At 47.2% G+C, this 15,926-nt stretch overlaps 1 protein-coding gene across 1 annotated transcript; it reads right to left on the bottom strand.

Annotated features, from left to right (window-relative positions):
• Positions 1-191: 191 nt before the first annotated feature.
• SCT (secretin) lies at positions 192-15,515 on the bottom strand. The gene is made up of 6 exons (XM_074918634.1): positions 15,415-15,515; positions 3,564-3,660; positions 2,953-3,057; positions 2,569-2,673; positions 1,307-1,408; positions 192-303 (listed from the first exon to the last, which is right to left on the bottom strand). Exons 2-6 carry the CDS (start codon positions 3,650-3,652, stop codon positions 192-194), a joined length of 513 nt encoding a protein of 170 aa, XP_074774735.1. The 5' UTR covers positions 3,653-3,660; positions 15,415-15,515.
• Positions 15,516-15,926: the final 411 nt, after the last annotated feature.

The following is a 15,926-nucleotide window of genomic DNA, read 5'->3' as shown; positions in this document are numbered from 1 at the left end:
TCTACTGACAGCAATTCACACTGACATGTGTTTCATTCTATAATCTAAGAGGTTTTACTGGATTTTGGCTGCTTTCCAGAATTTTTATTTGCTGATCTCAAGAGTTTTTCCTAAGCAAATTCAGTAGCTTCCCTGTTTATTTTCAAGGCTATATACAAGCAAAACTTTCTCCTTGGCTGTTCCTTTCACCTTCAGTCAAAACTGTCTGTGTCTTCCTTCATGTCTGCAACCAGCTGCTTAGAGATGGGACAAACATACCGGCTGGTAATTGCAGCAGCTTCCCTGGCATCACTGTCCGAGTGGCTGTTGAAAGGGAAAAAATGAGTGATAGTTTGTTAATGCTGGGGGCACGGACTGCCAGAAGTGTGACAAGGCCATCTCATAAAATTCAAAGGTGTCTCCAGGGAGCAGATGAATGATAGACGAACCCACATCATGGCTGCCTGCAGCCAGGCACCCCACAAAGGCACAGGCAAGCCTCTTGGTGTTACCATCCCCGTTTAATCTATGTGGACAAGAGGTACTAAGGGACAGTATTCCTCCTAATTTTAGTGATTTAACAATGAGATGTGTAATGGGAAGTGGTTGGTCACTAGGAAGAGACAATGTCCAGATGCTGGGACAGCCCATCTTGAGGTATGTGTTTGAATCACTAACTGAATCAAGACAGGGTAGCAAAGGCTTCGTTTTAACTGTTAGATCAGGTTTCAGAATGGGATGTTTCAGTCCAGGATGACAACTCTATGATTAGAAAAAATATTATTTCATTTCCCTGGGTTTTAGTATTTTTAATAACTGGCTTTCATATGGGACTTCTTAGCTGTAAATCTCAATGCCAGCTGTGCTTTAGGTAAGGCAAAACTGAATGCCAGGCGGGCTTGGCATGTAGAAATAGAGATTACCCTGAACACAGGCATGGAAATTGGTTGAGACTGTGCACAGCTGAATTCAACCAACTGAAGTGTTCACTTTTCTAGCTCTGCAAACCACCCCTGGGGGTGTGGCTGCTGACAGGGTGACAGGAGGTACAAAACTGTGGGATGGAGGGCGGCAATTCAGCAATGACAGTCCCCCAGACAGTGCCTCGCAAGCTGATGGGGAATGAGGCAGAAGTGATTTTAAAATACCCTTACCATTTTTGAGATTATTTTTGAGGATATCAGCTGAGCCCTTCTGATCTGCTGCATTACGTCAGATTTCTGTGCTTGGGGCAAAAACTGGGCATTTACAAGTTACTAAAAATCTGCTTTCAGCTTCAACACTTTGGTGACCAGGGCCATAGAGATGACAAATCTGTCTCAGGTACCTGGTGTTTAGAAAGCTCTGGTACAACCACATAAAGCAAAGTTCCTCATGGCTGTTTTCTTCCTCTCTCCCCTGCACATCTGCGTTGACTGGGCTTGGAGAGCTGGTTTAGATAGAGAAAACTAATATTAAAAAAACAAAACAAAACAAAACAAAAACAAATCAACAGTGTAACCACCACAGCTGTAAAGCAGCACTGCTCTCTGAAAGGTGGATTCACCCCCCCCCCAACGATCTGCCACATGGTCCATGGTCTGTTCTGGTCCTGCTGACTGTCACCATAGCTGTGCAGGAAGAAAAAGAAGTATTCTCTTCAAATCAGGCTCAGATGCTTTCTGGCTGGCAAAGGGACAGGTTTTAATATCCACTCGCACTCTGCCTCATTACTCAGTACCGGCATGTCCTTCCATCCATGGATGTGTACCTTTTTCCAGCATGTGGAAATTAAAAATCTACTGCCTCTGCCAGGATTTTGTTAGTGGTGCATGCCCCAGAAAATATCAAAGCACCCTGAACAGATGGGAAGGAATCAATGTGCTATGCTTCTGCCCTCAAGAAAGGACTGAGCTTGAAGAAAATCTCTCCAGGCAATATTGTCCCTTGATAATGTACCAGGGGCAAGGGCAGCAGCAGCTGTGAGTTGTATCACAGTGCACCACGTATAACTGATGATGTGCTCGTACATGTGGCTTCAGTGGCCTCATATTTCAGCTCGATGAAAGACCCCATATTTGCCATAGATATGATTATGTTCAAAGCCTGCCCAGTTTGGTGGGTGGGGACTGTGAAACCCAGAGGTCTTCCTCATTCTGTAACAGAGCCCATTTATCTACCGTTTCTCAGGTGCCTTATTTGAAGTAGGTAAATCACCTACAACTTTCCCCAAAAGGCTAAATCAAAATGCAAACAAAGAACCCCAGGCTGTGGTCTGATAGAAAGTTTTGTGTCCTATGGATTAAGATTGATATGCATATGCAATAGATAATGTTTTATGCTTAGAAGTGGCCTCAGTGAGGAGGTTTGTGTCCCGCTTTGCCCGCTGTGAGAGGCAGGATGGGTTGTGGGTATCTCTGCTATTGCACAGCAGCTCCAGGTGCAGCCTGGCAGGAGGAGTCCCAGTCCCAGCCTCAGCCCGCCTGCCCTTGTCTCAAGTTTTCCAAACACTGGCCATGCCACCCCCCTTTCCCTGGAGCAGAGACCTGCCTCCCCGCAGCCTGCATGCCCCAAGCTGCCTTCCCATTCCCCAGGAAGCAGAGCTCTTACCTGCGCTTGTGGCCCATGAGATTTTGAATGAATTTCTGAACCTGAGCGTTTCCTCTCATCTTGCTGTATTCACTGGTAAACAGTCCATCTGAGTGCCTCTGGGACCTGTGTCAGGGAAAATACAGTACAATGGCTGCTCCTTCCAGCCATGGGACTTATCACAAGACACAGAAATTTCTCCCTCCCCCCCACCAAGGAGCCCTGTATCCCTCCCCTTCTCTTCTGTCTCCTTTCATCTTGGGCATCTTCTGGATGAGGACAATGCTCAGCCTGGCTCTGGAGCTGGAAACAGCTCAGCCCCATGGGCATCTCCCTCATTGCTGGGCTCCCGCCTCCCACTGGAGACTTCCATGCGCCAGGAGGGTGGTTTTGGCTGGTCCTTACCTCTCCTTGAGGCCCACCAGGTGTTTGACTAGCTGCTGCACGTAGGCGTTGCCATTCATCTTGCTGAGCTCACTGTGGAAGAGCCCGTCAGCATGTCTCTCAGTCCTGGAGAGCAGAAGAGAAAAAGCATGGTTTTAAGACCTGAGAAGAACAGGCATTTAAAACTGCTCCCTCAAGGAAAGAGGGTCCAAAACAAAGATGGGCAGGAATTTGTGCCAATTTGGCAAAGTTTCACCAAAAAGGGGCAAATCTTACAGGAGTTTAAAAGAAATATCTTTGTTAACCATCACTTCCACCTCTATCAGGCTGTATAAGGACCTAGCAGGAAAACAGACTCAATAGTGTCTTTTTTACAGTAGTTTGATCTGTCTGGAGTCCTGATTTTTCTCCTGGATTAAGTAAAATCAATGTTTCCATTCTTAAGTGAGAAAAAATGTTTACAACATTTGCAGTCATTTAGCTAAATCAATTTAGGGAAGAAAAAAATTCCAACAGCCAAGCAGATGCAAGTTCTGGAAGAAAGATAGATAAAAGGCTGACTTTATAGCTAGCAGGCTCTTTGAACAAAAAGCCACAGAGAAAAAGGAAGCAAAGGCACAAGAAATGCTTACCTCTCCCGGGATGGCAGAGATGCTGAGAAGTGTGATAGGACAATCATGGGAATAATTAGCTGCCACAGACCAGTCATCAGGGAAACCATGTTCTGTCCTGAATTAAAGCACAAGGTTTTATAAGCAGCAGAAAAAATGACCTTGGTCTTTGTCTGGTACAGTTCATATGCCACACAGAAGACATGGCTGTATAAATAATACCACTATAACTAAAGGAGGCAGGAATTCCTGCCAACAAAGATAGTATTGCATTAAAATGTACAAGATGAACAATTCGAATCATATTGCCGGTTAGTTGGAAGTTGTTTGTAGTTGTTATCCCACCACCACGCAGTCCCGGAACACAGCTCTGAGGTTGGCTGTGTGAGATGACATTTGTGCTGGAGTTTGCTGTGAGTCAGTGTAATATGCCTTGAATACACAGGGAGGTATCATGTGAGTTAATCCATCAGCGGCACAACGCCGTGGAATAAACCCTATTCTATGATAAGTCTCTGAGAGCTGAGCCTTCAGGGAGAAGATTTAAAGTGCCCATGAAAACATCCGACGCAGACAGCTACTAGTGTATCTAGAGGATGCCCAGGAGAAAGTTGTTAATTTTTTTTCAGACCCAAAAAATGGCATGTACCAAATAAAAGTTCATTTACACACACGGAAAGGGAAGGGCTCTTGTGTGGGATGATAACTGCCTATCTAATCTTTCAAGAAGGAAAAAAAGAAATAACACATTTTCAGTAGCAGCAGAACCCTGTATTTTGTCTTCTTATAGAAATAAAACCAAAAGAAAAACATATTTTGTTTATCACAAGCCATTGGATGTTTTTCCCTTTTGTTTCCAGGCTCTTTTGCAGGCCTGTGCCTCCAGAGATGTGTATGTGCCTTTATAAGAGGGTACTCACATTTCCCGAAGGATTACACAGAAGGCATATCTGTAGTTTATAATATACCTCCTTCCTCCTGCAAAGAAGCAAACCTGGCTTTCTTAGTCACTGTCCTGGAAACTCTCCAACAGTACTTGCTAACCCAAAATCAAAGTCTTCCCACTTTGGTTTTGCTTTAGTCTGAAACTAGACAGTACAAAGAGCATTAAAGGCTGTCGGAGTTTCCTGAACACTTTCTAGCTGCCCTTGTGGGCCTGTTTGTTACTCTAAAGATACAGCAGGCTGAGAAGAGGCAAGAGGAGGAAGGACAAGGGGGAAGATTTGCACAGATATTTATTTGCTGTAAGCCATAGCAAAAATACTTAATAGGGGTTGCAGAGCAGACAGGTGTGAGATTTTGCATGATTAAGGAGCCATAAACTTAATCTCACACACACTTCTAATGCTTTAGTGTTGTGTTTGCCTGCCAGATTCGGCTTTGAGGGGGATGGAATAGGTAAAACAAGAAGGACATTTCAAAGATCAGTTTCTTTTTGGAGCCCAAATAAAACAGACCCCACAGTACCACTTCCCAGCCAAGGGACATGGAAGAACTGAAAACAGGCACCAAATCCAGGGCACACCACCTTTCAGGGAAGGGAAACCTGGATCCTGAGTCCGTCCTTTCCTCTGTGCAATACCTGCCATGCAATGCCTTGACCCCCAGCCAGGATCTCACCACAACATTTTGGCCTTCCTCGTGCCAACCCTGGGCTGGCATTTGTCTTGGAGCATCACATTTAAGAGCCCATTTTAAACCCCATCCCTAGTTCCAGAGTTTCCCCTCTCTTCATAACATTTCTAACTGCTAATCAAGTGGATTGACTTGTCTTTTCCCTTTCTGGACATAATTTTGTCTTCTCTGTGCAGATCATATTTGCTTGCTGAAGTTGCTAGGATCAGTAATAGCTGTTGGGGAACTTCCCCTGTGTATCAATGATGTGTTGCATTGTTTTTTCTAATCAGTCAGGAAGGAGATACATCTTCAGTGTGGTCACAGTAGAGCTGTTTAACCTTCCTAAGATACTTCTGGACTTTTTATTGCCCTCCCTAGTGATGCTGGCTTTCAAGAAATGCAAACTCCAAAGCTAGCTGGGACCTTTAGCTGAACAAGTGTGCACCTAGCCAGCGCAGGACCTGGGAGCATCTCCGACCTTTCCAGCAGACAAGTCCGACTGCTGAAATGTCAGATTGCACCCCAAGGCTTTGCTGAATCAAGGCTCTCACCACCCTGGAGGAGCAGGACCACTAAGAGAGCTTCCCAAAAGGCTGGTACACAGCCGGTTTGCACACCTCCTTGCTCCTGCCCGTTGTTGTGCTCTACCTAAAACTAAAGACCACGTATTTCTGGAAGCCATTCTGTCTAGCTGCTGTTTGGGCTCTGTTCTTTCCTCTGGTTGCTCCAGAAGAGGAAAACCCCACATATTACCAGCATTGCTGTTCAGGAGGTGGATGGCCTCATGGCAATGGCTCAGCAAAGTGTCACAGAGGCCTAAAATCCACTACCCAAAAACTGAAAGAGAGGAGAAGGCAGCCTGTCCAGCCTGACCATGTCAGCACATAGTACTCACCTAACCGTGGTCACTCCAGGCTCTCAGCTGTCTCACAGCTACAGTGCGCCACTGGCCCACTCCTCTCCATGGCCCCCTATAAATCTGCAGCCCTTATCAGAAGCAATTATTTGGGTAAACATATGCATATGAGTAATCATGATTAACAGCAAATAATGCATCCAGGCTGCAACGTCCTTTTAATTACTCTCTAAACTCAATCAGGTCATCCACAGCAGTTCGATGGACTGTATTTCTGCTGATGGGTAATAATTCCTGCTTCTGTCTATAATGACAGTAATTTGTTGGGCAAACATCCCTGTACCAATTGAGTCATTATGATTGTCATCATTATCTCTCCTCCTGGCTTTAATTACCTCTTAATAGAAGCTTAATCTTCTGTTCTTCTTTTTTAATCCTGGCTTGGGTTTTGTTTGCAATTGCCAGGATCTGTCAGTGAGTGTATGTGTGTACCTGCAATTTGGCTAAACAATGTGTCACTTTTTTAGGGCAAACATTGGGTGAGGGCTGACTTCAGCACAAGGGGACGATACTTTTCAAGCTGTGGTTTCAGAGTCGTGTGGTTTCACAGCCAGGAAAGGTCTGCTGAGAACAGATTGTATCACAGCTTCAAAGAATGAAGCATACTTATACATGCATAGAAAACATCCTGAATATATTCCCTGACTTTGCTGGGGTTTGGAGCTGGTTGCTCTCAAATACTGCTGCTAAAGGTGACATGGACACGGAGGGAGAAAATAGGATTACGCCCTTTCTCTGCTTCAAGTATCTTGGAAGGATTAATCGTTATAAATAAATCATCTTCCAGCTGGAGAAATAGGAGCTATATTACACTTTTCCCTGTCTACAAAAAAAATCCCAAAAAACCAGAGGGTGTCTTCATGACTAGAGGGCCGGGAGGGACCTGATTTTCTCTGTCATCTTTCCTTCAGAAGAATAACCCCAGACTGATGAGCAGGAGCTTCAGCACGACTGCTTGTGACCGCAGGCTGCAGCTGGACCCCTGCAAAAGGGAGGGAAAGAAACAGCAGGGACATTCCAGGTCCCATTCCAGGACTGAGGACCGAGGGGTGCCATGGCCACCACCTGGACAGGGGAGCCTGTTTCCTCTTTTGAGACAGTGCGGGTCAGTCCCACACACGTGCAGGCATTTCCCAACCATTTTTCTCTCTTTTGTGTAACAACTGCTCTCTTCAGCTGGCACTCCTCTTGCAGCGTTCCCACCATTGCTCTGATACAACTTGTTGTAGTGTCACGGCCTCTTTTGATGCATTTCATCTCTAGACAACCAGGTGCCAATGGGGTGTGAGTCACATCCTTCTCCCATGGCAGCTTAAAGCTCTTCTGGGCACCCAGCCCTGCTTTGGGAGCCCCCAGTGACATTAGTGACATCCGAAATTCTTGTCTTTTTGTTCTTTGCATTTAAATCTTCATATTCTCTGGATTCATATTTTATGTCTGCATCGGTGGTGACCAGCTTCAGCTTGGGCTAGTGGTGTTGCCAAACATCTACACTGAGAAAGACCATGTAAGAACAAGTCAAGGAGGAAAAAAAGTTTCTTTTAAAAGGGCTAAACAACATATAGGGAGCTAAAAATGACTAATGTGATTTCCCGTCCTTTGCCAATAACCTCAATGGGTCTGAAATACCCCCAAGCTCTGGGGGAAACTCCGTTTGCCGTGAGAAACAAAACGGGTCTAGGTAAAGAGGCACATGGAAGAAGTTGTGCTGAAGAAGTGGCCCCATGATGGCAGCAGAGAGTGAGTAACAGGAGAGTAAAAGCTTCTAGGGACTGAAAGAACATGAGCCAAGTAACCTGCTTTATCTACTGTGCAACAAAAAGCAGGGTTTGCCTTGCAGCAACAGTGGCAGAGTGAAAAGGCAATGGGGTGGGAAAGGTGTGGCCGTGTCCAGCGCTGCTGCAACATAATGCAGGTGACAACCACGGGCTTGAGCCTAAATGCAGGTCCTGAGGCCCCTGATGAGGAAATTCAGGACCATGCAAGGAAACTCAAAAGCCTTTTGCAAGATGAAATTTATACCTGAATAAACTGGAGCCCAAATCAAATCCCCAGTCCTGAAACAACATCTGATTCTCCTTTAACCAGAATTAACATTAAACTCCCATCAGGAGACATTATGGAAATGGAAGTGATAAACAAAACTGCTTAGCAATATCAGCTGAATGGAGCTTTGTGGATTTGCACTTTGCTTTTTCCATCCTCCATTTGTGTGAGCGTTCAGAGTGGGAGTGGAGATTCCCCTTGCTGCAGCCAGCAGGCACAAAGCTTGAAAATCATCCATTAATCACTGTAATCTAACCCATCTATGCATCACCGTTGCAGAGAAAAGCTCCCAGTCATTGACTAAGAATGGCAAAGGAAAAGGAAATTACTGCCCTCACCTGATCCCCACTCCTTGCACAGCCCTCATACCCAAAGCTGCAAGAAGTCAGGGCCAAACTGATCCTTGCCACCAGCTGCCAGTGACGTGCCTGTTCCTGGGACATAACACAGTGGTTACAGGATGTACAGCAAAGTGGTAACACTAAGGAGCACCGAGGCCGTGTGCCAACACTCCTTGAAGGGGCAGGGAGAGACGCCCCAGAGCAGGAGGGAGAAGGGACCTGTGAGCCTTGGCGCCACCCCTGAGCAGGACGTGAGCTGCCCTGAAGCTGTTGCCAGGTGTAAAGCCACCGGGATCTTTGTGCAGTCACTTGTCCTTAGGCTTGACACCGCCTGACGTGTGCAGCGTGGAGAGACCTGTGGTGAGCTGCATTAAGTAAATCCAGTTGCCATGGGTGCAAGGGCTATTCACAGCAGCCCACTGTGGGCTGGGGACACCCTCGTGCATGGCAGTGAGCAGAGGCTACAAAACAGAAGGGCCATCCCCACTTCCACACAATGGCTCTGCATTAAAGGGTACCTAATGGCATCATCCCAAAGGCGTCAAAGCTGAGAGTGGCAGGTCTCTTTCTCTGAGAGGAAGGTCTTTTTTCTCTTCTTTACAGTGGGCAGGAGGGGTCACCAAACCTGCTGTACAAAACGCAGCATCTTATAACTATGTTAAATGTATTAGCCCCAAATTTGGGAATATCTAAGGAGAGCACATGAGCCTGGCCTTTTTCTGTGTGGAAAGAAAAGACACAAGAAACTGCATTTTGAAAAAGAGAGGATTTCATCATACAGCTTGGTATCCTGAGCCCACACCACAAGAAGGATGCAGGCAGACTCAAATATCAGAGCTCTGGGAGGTCATTCTGAGTTCTAAAAGGGAGAAATTCCCATTCACACTTCAGAGGAATTAATAGAGGAGATCAGAAAAGACTTTCTGGCTGGAGGAGCAGTGTGGATGCATTCAGACTCCACCTCCAGAGAGCTTTAAGAACAGGCTGGATAAATGCTGTTACAGTGTCACGTGGACACTGTTGCTCCTGCCTTGGACCAGGAAAGCCCAGCCAGCCTTTGGGGTTGGTATTTATCCAGGGCAACCCTTACAAGGTCGCATCCCTTGCCAGCTTGTCCACAGTCCAGACCCCAGCTGTGTTCTGCAGCCACCTAGGATCTGCTGGGGCTGCTCGTCTTCATGGAGGTCTTGGCTGGCCAAAACACTCATCCCAGAATGTCCCTACAGCCTCTGCACTGCTCTCGTTGGGGTCCATGGCTTTGAGACGGCTAAGTGCACAAGGGTCGAGACAGGCTGAGACTGTTGGGGAAGGGCCATCTCACCCACCACACACATCCAGCAGTGGTGTTGCAAGTCCTGATGGAGCTGTTTGGTGCAGCTGACCTTCGAGGAGCCCCGACACAGGCCATGACCTCATCCAATGGCAGCACCCAGCGACAGCATGGGAGTTTATTGAGGTCAGATGGTACTAGGAACTGCATGGCTAAATCCTCCCTACGTAAAAATAAAATACCCTTTAATCAGCTTATGGGGTGTTCAGGAACTTCTACCTCCCCATTCTTTTTTTTTTCTTTCTTGATATGTAGGTGTGTGAGTCCATGTGTGTAGCGGGGATTTTCTCTTGTACCTCTCTGCAGGTGGGTGTTCCCCAGGCCGAGGAGCTGACCATGACACTGCTGTCCACTGAGAGCAGATCGGAGTAATTTTTTGGACCATTCCCAGGTCTGTAAGAGAAAGGACCCTAATTGGAATAAGGGGATTGGAGGAATTAGTCTTCTAAATGCTCCTTTCTTGCCCAGGGTGGTTTCAGGAGTGGTTTTAATCTTTGCCACCCGATTTTGTAATTTTGGCTGCAAAAGAGAAGAGTGGGATGAGAGGAAGGGGTGAGCACGAGCATCTGTAGGCCAGCTTGGGAGAGAAAGGGAGAAGGAGAACCACAGTCCCTTATGGTCTTGGGACCTCAGAAAAACACCTACCCCACTCCCAACCCCCAAGGTGGACTCAGCTATTATTCCCAAACACTGGACAGGGTAGGGAGCAATCCTTGTCTTGGAATAAACCCAGTGTCACAGAAGCATGCCAGCCCCTCATGGTCCCTTTTGGAGGTCTGTGCCTAAAGCACAGGTTTCCACAAAACAGTTGGAAAAGCCATGTTTACTCTGTTTTTCTGGCTTCCCAGTGCCTCTGTGTGTGCAAATGAGCTGTATCCCTCTCTACAAGGCTCAGTCTGTGAGCAGGGAGTACACACCTCCCCATGCCCAGTATGACAAGATATCTAGATTTCATTCAAGTCCCAGATTCAGTATGGGAGAGCCCTGTTCTTGAGGCTACACAGCCCTCCATGGCAGCATGGGATTCAGCAAGGGACAAATTACTCTAAGCAAAGAAGGTGTCCAGATCTAGGATGTGCGTGGCTGTGTCTATCTGCCTGTACAGTGCTCAGCTCCTGAGCTGCTCTTGGGTTTGCTTAGATTGCCTGTGTCTCCCCTCTGCTGTGTTTGACTGGGCAGCAGAGTCCAACCAGGCAGGTGGGAGAAGTGTTGTGCTTTGCTGCAACATATAGCACCTTTCTGGATTTGCACTAGTTTAAAAAGAAAGTTAAGTTGCAGGGGCAGAAAGCATAAAATGTCACATTCCTGAAAGTGTGCCCACTTGCTCTGAAGTCTGGAGGGAAGATGCTAGACATGCTAGTTATCTTCATGGTTGGCAGCACAACCCAGGGGCAAGGACAGCACAACCTTTGTGTCAGGAGCTTTGGGCTGTGCTAGAGCAGACCTTAGTCATTTTGATCCAAGTTGTGTCTTCTTCCAGCCAAACCCTTGGGTGAAGTCTGCAGTAAAACCCAGCTCTTTTGAAAGAAGAGATTAGGACAAATATTAGGTGTTTGGCTCACACTGGAAAAACAAACAAACAAAAATGCTTAAAACATTTTACTAAGAATTGGGAAGAGAAGGGGGAAGAGTATGCCACTGGTGCATAAATGGTGTCGTGGGTGCTGGCAGAGTGCCTTGGCTCTCCAAGGCATGGGATGAGAGAGGTGCTTTGGAAGCAAACCCGAACATCCCTTACCGCCCAGCTCTGGAGCAGGGCTGGGTGCTAAGCCAGGGGATCCCCTAAGGCTGCAAGTCCACCTCCCTAGAGATGCTCTGCCTGGGGATGCTGGGGCTGAGCCAGGCTCATCCTGCAGACACTCACACCTACGGCGAGCAGGAAGCAGCCTTCAGTTTGGAAGGGCTGCTACAAGGCACGTCCCTCCTGCGAGAAAATCTTCCTCCCTGCTTGGGAATGAACATGGTAGAGAGAAATAAGGATTGGTTTTACCAAGGCTGGCACTGTGATCCAGAAAAGCAAAAGCCAGGCTCAGGGCACAGTCTAATTTTCAGAGGAAGAGGGGGAGCTCTGTTTTCCCAACCTGTATATATATCCTGGCTGTCTCAGTCACCAAGGAAGCACAAAGAGCTTTCTGAAGACCTGCAGAGCCAAGCTGCCACCCACATCAATCTCTTGCTGTTTTTTTAACACCCTACAGGCCTTCTTCCAAACCTCCTCTGAGAACTGCCAAAGTGAGTGCATCTGCCTGTCCCCAGGTAGTCTCCACAGTGCAGGATGCATGGATGGGACAACACCTACCGCTGCAGGGACATAACGGGGCAGGACTGGGTGGCTTCCTCCCCAAGACGGCTCTGGCCACCCTTGCCCTCCTGGCCCGGGACTGCTCTGGGCCCAGCTGGAAGCTGCCTCGTACCTTGTCACAGAGGAGCTCCCAGCACCGTCTTGTCTCTCCACAGCAGAGCTGTGCACTACTGCTCCCCATGTGTCTGGCCTTATCACAGCTCTAATTGGCATCAGAATCCTTAATCTCAGCCTCCAGCTGTTTGCCGTGTCTGGGGAAGAGGAGAAAGCACTTCAGGGAATTAATTTTAATTATAAGGACAACACGCTGCGTGTCCTTGCTGGCAGGCAGGCTTGGCCAGCTGTTCCAGGTGTGCAGTGCCAGCAGTGAACACAGCAGCTCCTCACAGCTGCTTGGGCTTTTGTCAGGGACCCAAAAGGACATCTCTTCCAGGGGAACAAGAACAGGCTTTGTGAAGAGGAAGGTGGAAGGAGATGCCCTCGTAGGTGCTTGCTGCTCCCAGACATGCCTCTCCCTGACTGTGTTGCCTTGCACTTCTCCTCCTCCTCCCCAGGAGGTTTTTCATAACAAGTGGCTCTAATGAGCTCACTGAGGTTTTAAAAGCAGTAGGAGCTCTTGAAGTATATTAATTTGATCTGCCCTATGACACAAAGCCTTGTATTTCACCAGGTTACCCCTGTGTGAGATCAATTATGTGCCTTAGACTGAAACAGGCATCCACAAAACCATCTAGTTTTGTCTCACAGCTAACAGACAGAAAATCCAGCTGTTTTCTTTGTAGTTTCATCCTCACAGCTAATTACCATTAAAAATGCATGAGTTTTTACATCTTACATGGATTTATCATAACTTGTCAAAATGTTAAATGCTAAAAGATCTATTCAGTGTCTACATAAATCCCTGCAGCTGCTTGGAGGGGAATTCCAAGAGTCCTGACTCCGAGAAAGCCTGGAAAGCCAAGACAGTCACACCACCTCATCCCTCTCTCTCAAAGGTTAACCTGAAAGGCAGGATGCTGCCTCTGTCTCTTTTCTGGGAAATGCATTACAGGCAGATTGTAAAGCAGGACGGCTTTGCTGCGGATGATACTTTCACAGAGAACTGCTCAGCTAAATATGTCAAATAAAAGGAACAGGATTGGCCTTAAAAGCTCTTTATTTTCCTCCCTTTGTTCTGAAGCTGAGGATAGTCCCAGAGATCTGTTGCCCAGCTATCAGGGTACTATTCAACAGTTGAGTTTAGGCACATCTGTGATGAAACTTTGGCAGGTAATTTTGTTCTCCTTTTCTATTTAAAAATTCAGTGCCTCAAGTGTGAAAAACTACTGTGGTAAAAGTTCCATGTCTTTTGGGAGACTCTGACAGATGCCTCACTTTGTGGCCTTCCTCATCCTTCAAAGTGGCTCGCAATCAAATCCTCCATTAACTCATCCTGGGGGAGTCTCGGGGGGCTCCTCCTGGCACCTTGGCTGGCTGTTGGGGACTAGCTCCACCACAGCCTCTTTCTGCTTGCTGCAGACTAACCACATTGCTCATTTTCCCAAGTTTCTTTTAAAAACACACTCCAAAACACAGGGAAAAGGTAGGTCTCCCACTGTTTAGTTGGTTTGCATAAGAAATGGGTGCTTTCCTTGCGCTGCCATGACCGAGTCTCCAGCAGCTGAGCTTGTAAGTGGCTGGAGGGCAGCAACGGTGACATTGCGGTCGCTAGCAAAGTCTTTGCATGCCACAGGCTGTGGTCGCAGATGCATGGCACAGAAGGAAAGGCAGATGTCCTAGGAGGTACTTTGTACCAGAGTCTCCTTTCCCTGTAGTTGACAAGCACTGATAGGGGTTTGTATAGAGGCTCCATCCCGGACGTATGGACAGACGTTTCTTTGGTGGAGTGGCTGGGGGACCAGTCTGCTGTTTTATAAGGGGGAAACTGAGGCACGGTTTTATGTTAGGCTGGGGTGCCCGTGCTGGCAGACGATGCTACTGTTCATACCTTGTGTCCTTCATAGCACCTACTTAGGACAGAATAAGACATCTTTCTCTGACAAAAAGAGCAGCAGTGGGTGGCTCTGACAGCCTCTCCACCCACCCGCCCTGAACCAGCGGGCTGTCACAGTGTGACGGGGGAAGCAGGACACTGCAAGCTGTGCATCCAAGCAAAAAAAGGGTTGTTCAAAACCACTGACCACATCAGACAGTCTCCAAAGGTGCTCTTAAACATTCCCTGTCCATCACTTTGACATAAAACTCTTCCTGCTTTCCATGAGGGTGACCAATGACTCTGTCCTTTGTCATCTTATTTTTCTTGCAGTGACATGAGATGACTTCTTTGGATATGTTGGTGTATTACAGACCTTCCTTCTCCTCTGCTAGGAGCACAGTTCCTCTTATCCAAGAGGGATTGTTTCTAATGCCTATACCTGCCAACGGAAAAAAAAAAAAAAAAAGGTGCTTTTCTGCTAGCCTTTGCTCTCCAGGATTCACTGCTCCCCTGGAGACACTGTTGCACAGCAAAGCCAAATCAGCTGGCCCAGGCTAGTTGGCCAGCTAGGAGCTGGCCTCGCAGGGTGTGGTTTATAGCCGCTGTATCTGCCAAGGGATGCACTACGGGCAGACTGGCAGCAGACAGACACAGAGGGGCTGGTAACAGTGAGCAAGATTACTGTAGCCTGTGAGCCCGCAGTGGAAGAGCTGTCCTAATTAGTGCTTTGCATGGCTGCTCTTTTTTGGAAGTCAAAAGCCTTATTTCACATTAGTTTAATCCACACCAGGATTAAAGTAGTTTAGGATTAAGGCACTGTGAGTCTGGAATAGGGCTTCCACACTGAGAGTTAGGAGTCACTCTGCACTAAACCACAGAGAAAATCAAGATAATGAATATAAATTAACTGTTAAAGTGCTTTAGATAAATGGCACTAATCCCTGTGGGAAGGCAGAAGGCTGCAGTCACAATTCGATCCTGCTCTCTTTGCTGCTCAGGTAGTTTAAACATAAATAAATTAAGGGTGTTCTGTCCACACAGGGTTTCAGTGCAGTTTCATCAATGCACTTCAGGGCCTCCTTTGGCTAATTTGAGTTGATTTCTCAGAGTAAAGGGCTCTAGTAAAGGTGGCTCTGCTGTACCTGCTCCTCACTGAGTGAAGGCTGTGACAGCAGCCACTGTGCCAGCAGTTAGGTTTTAGAGACCAACCATCAGACCAGAAAACTGTCACCAGGTGACAGGAACCACTGAACAGACTCACACTGTTGCAACATATGGGTTTAAAAAACATCGGTGGGGTAGTTTTATCCCAGTTTACTGCACTGGATAACATATATTACCTTACCTGAACTTCACAGCAGGTGCGGGTATTGCCAAATGAACTCTTCTTATCGTGGCAGCTGTGCAGCTGTGCTTGTGTCCACCTGAGTCCAGCACAAACTGTTTGTGAAGGAATGCAGAAATACAGGCGGAGTGGTGAGCATCTGAGTACCCACAAGTGAAAACAGGTGTGAGCTTGGTCTTTGCGTGCTGATTTAAGTGGATGTCAAAGCTGGATCAGCTGAGGAGGGTTATGATTAGACAAATCTATGGGTATTGATGTGAGGATGGCAAAATGACACTGGGGATGGGAGAGTGGGGTAACAACTCAGTAGCTACTAAAGGGAAGGCATTCTTGCTGGCTTTAGAAAAGACTTGGAAGCCACACCTCTGGAGACGGTGTTTGGCAAGTCAGGTTGCCAGCAAGGTAATTTTCTCCTACTCGTGCATGAAATTGTGGAGCCCGAGGTAGCTGGGTGAAACAAACTGTGTGGATCAACTGCTGTTAACCCACTCCAGGGAAAGGATGGTACCTAG

This window comes from Athene noctua, chromosome 14 (genome assembly GCF_965140245.1).
Source record: "Athene noctua chromosome 14, bAthNoc1.hap1.1, whole genome shotgun sequence".
Classification (NCBI taxonomy): domain Eukaryota; kingdom Metazoa; phylum Chordata; class Aves; order Strigiformes; family Strigidae; genus Athene; species Athene noctua.
Note: the sequence above shows the minus strand (reverse complement) of the source record. Positions and strands in the feature narration are given on the sequence as shown.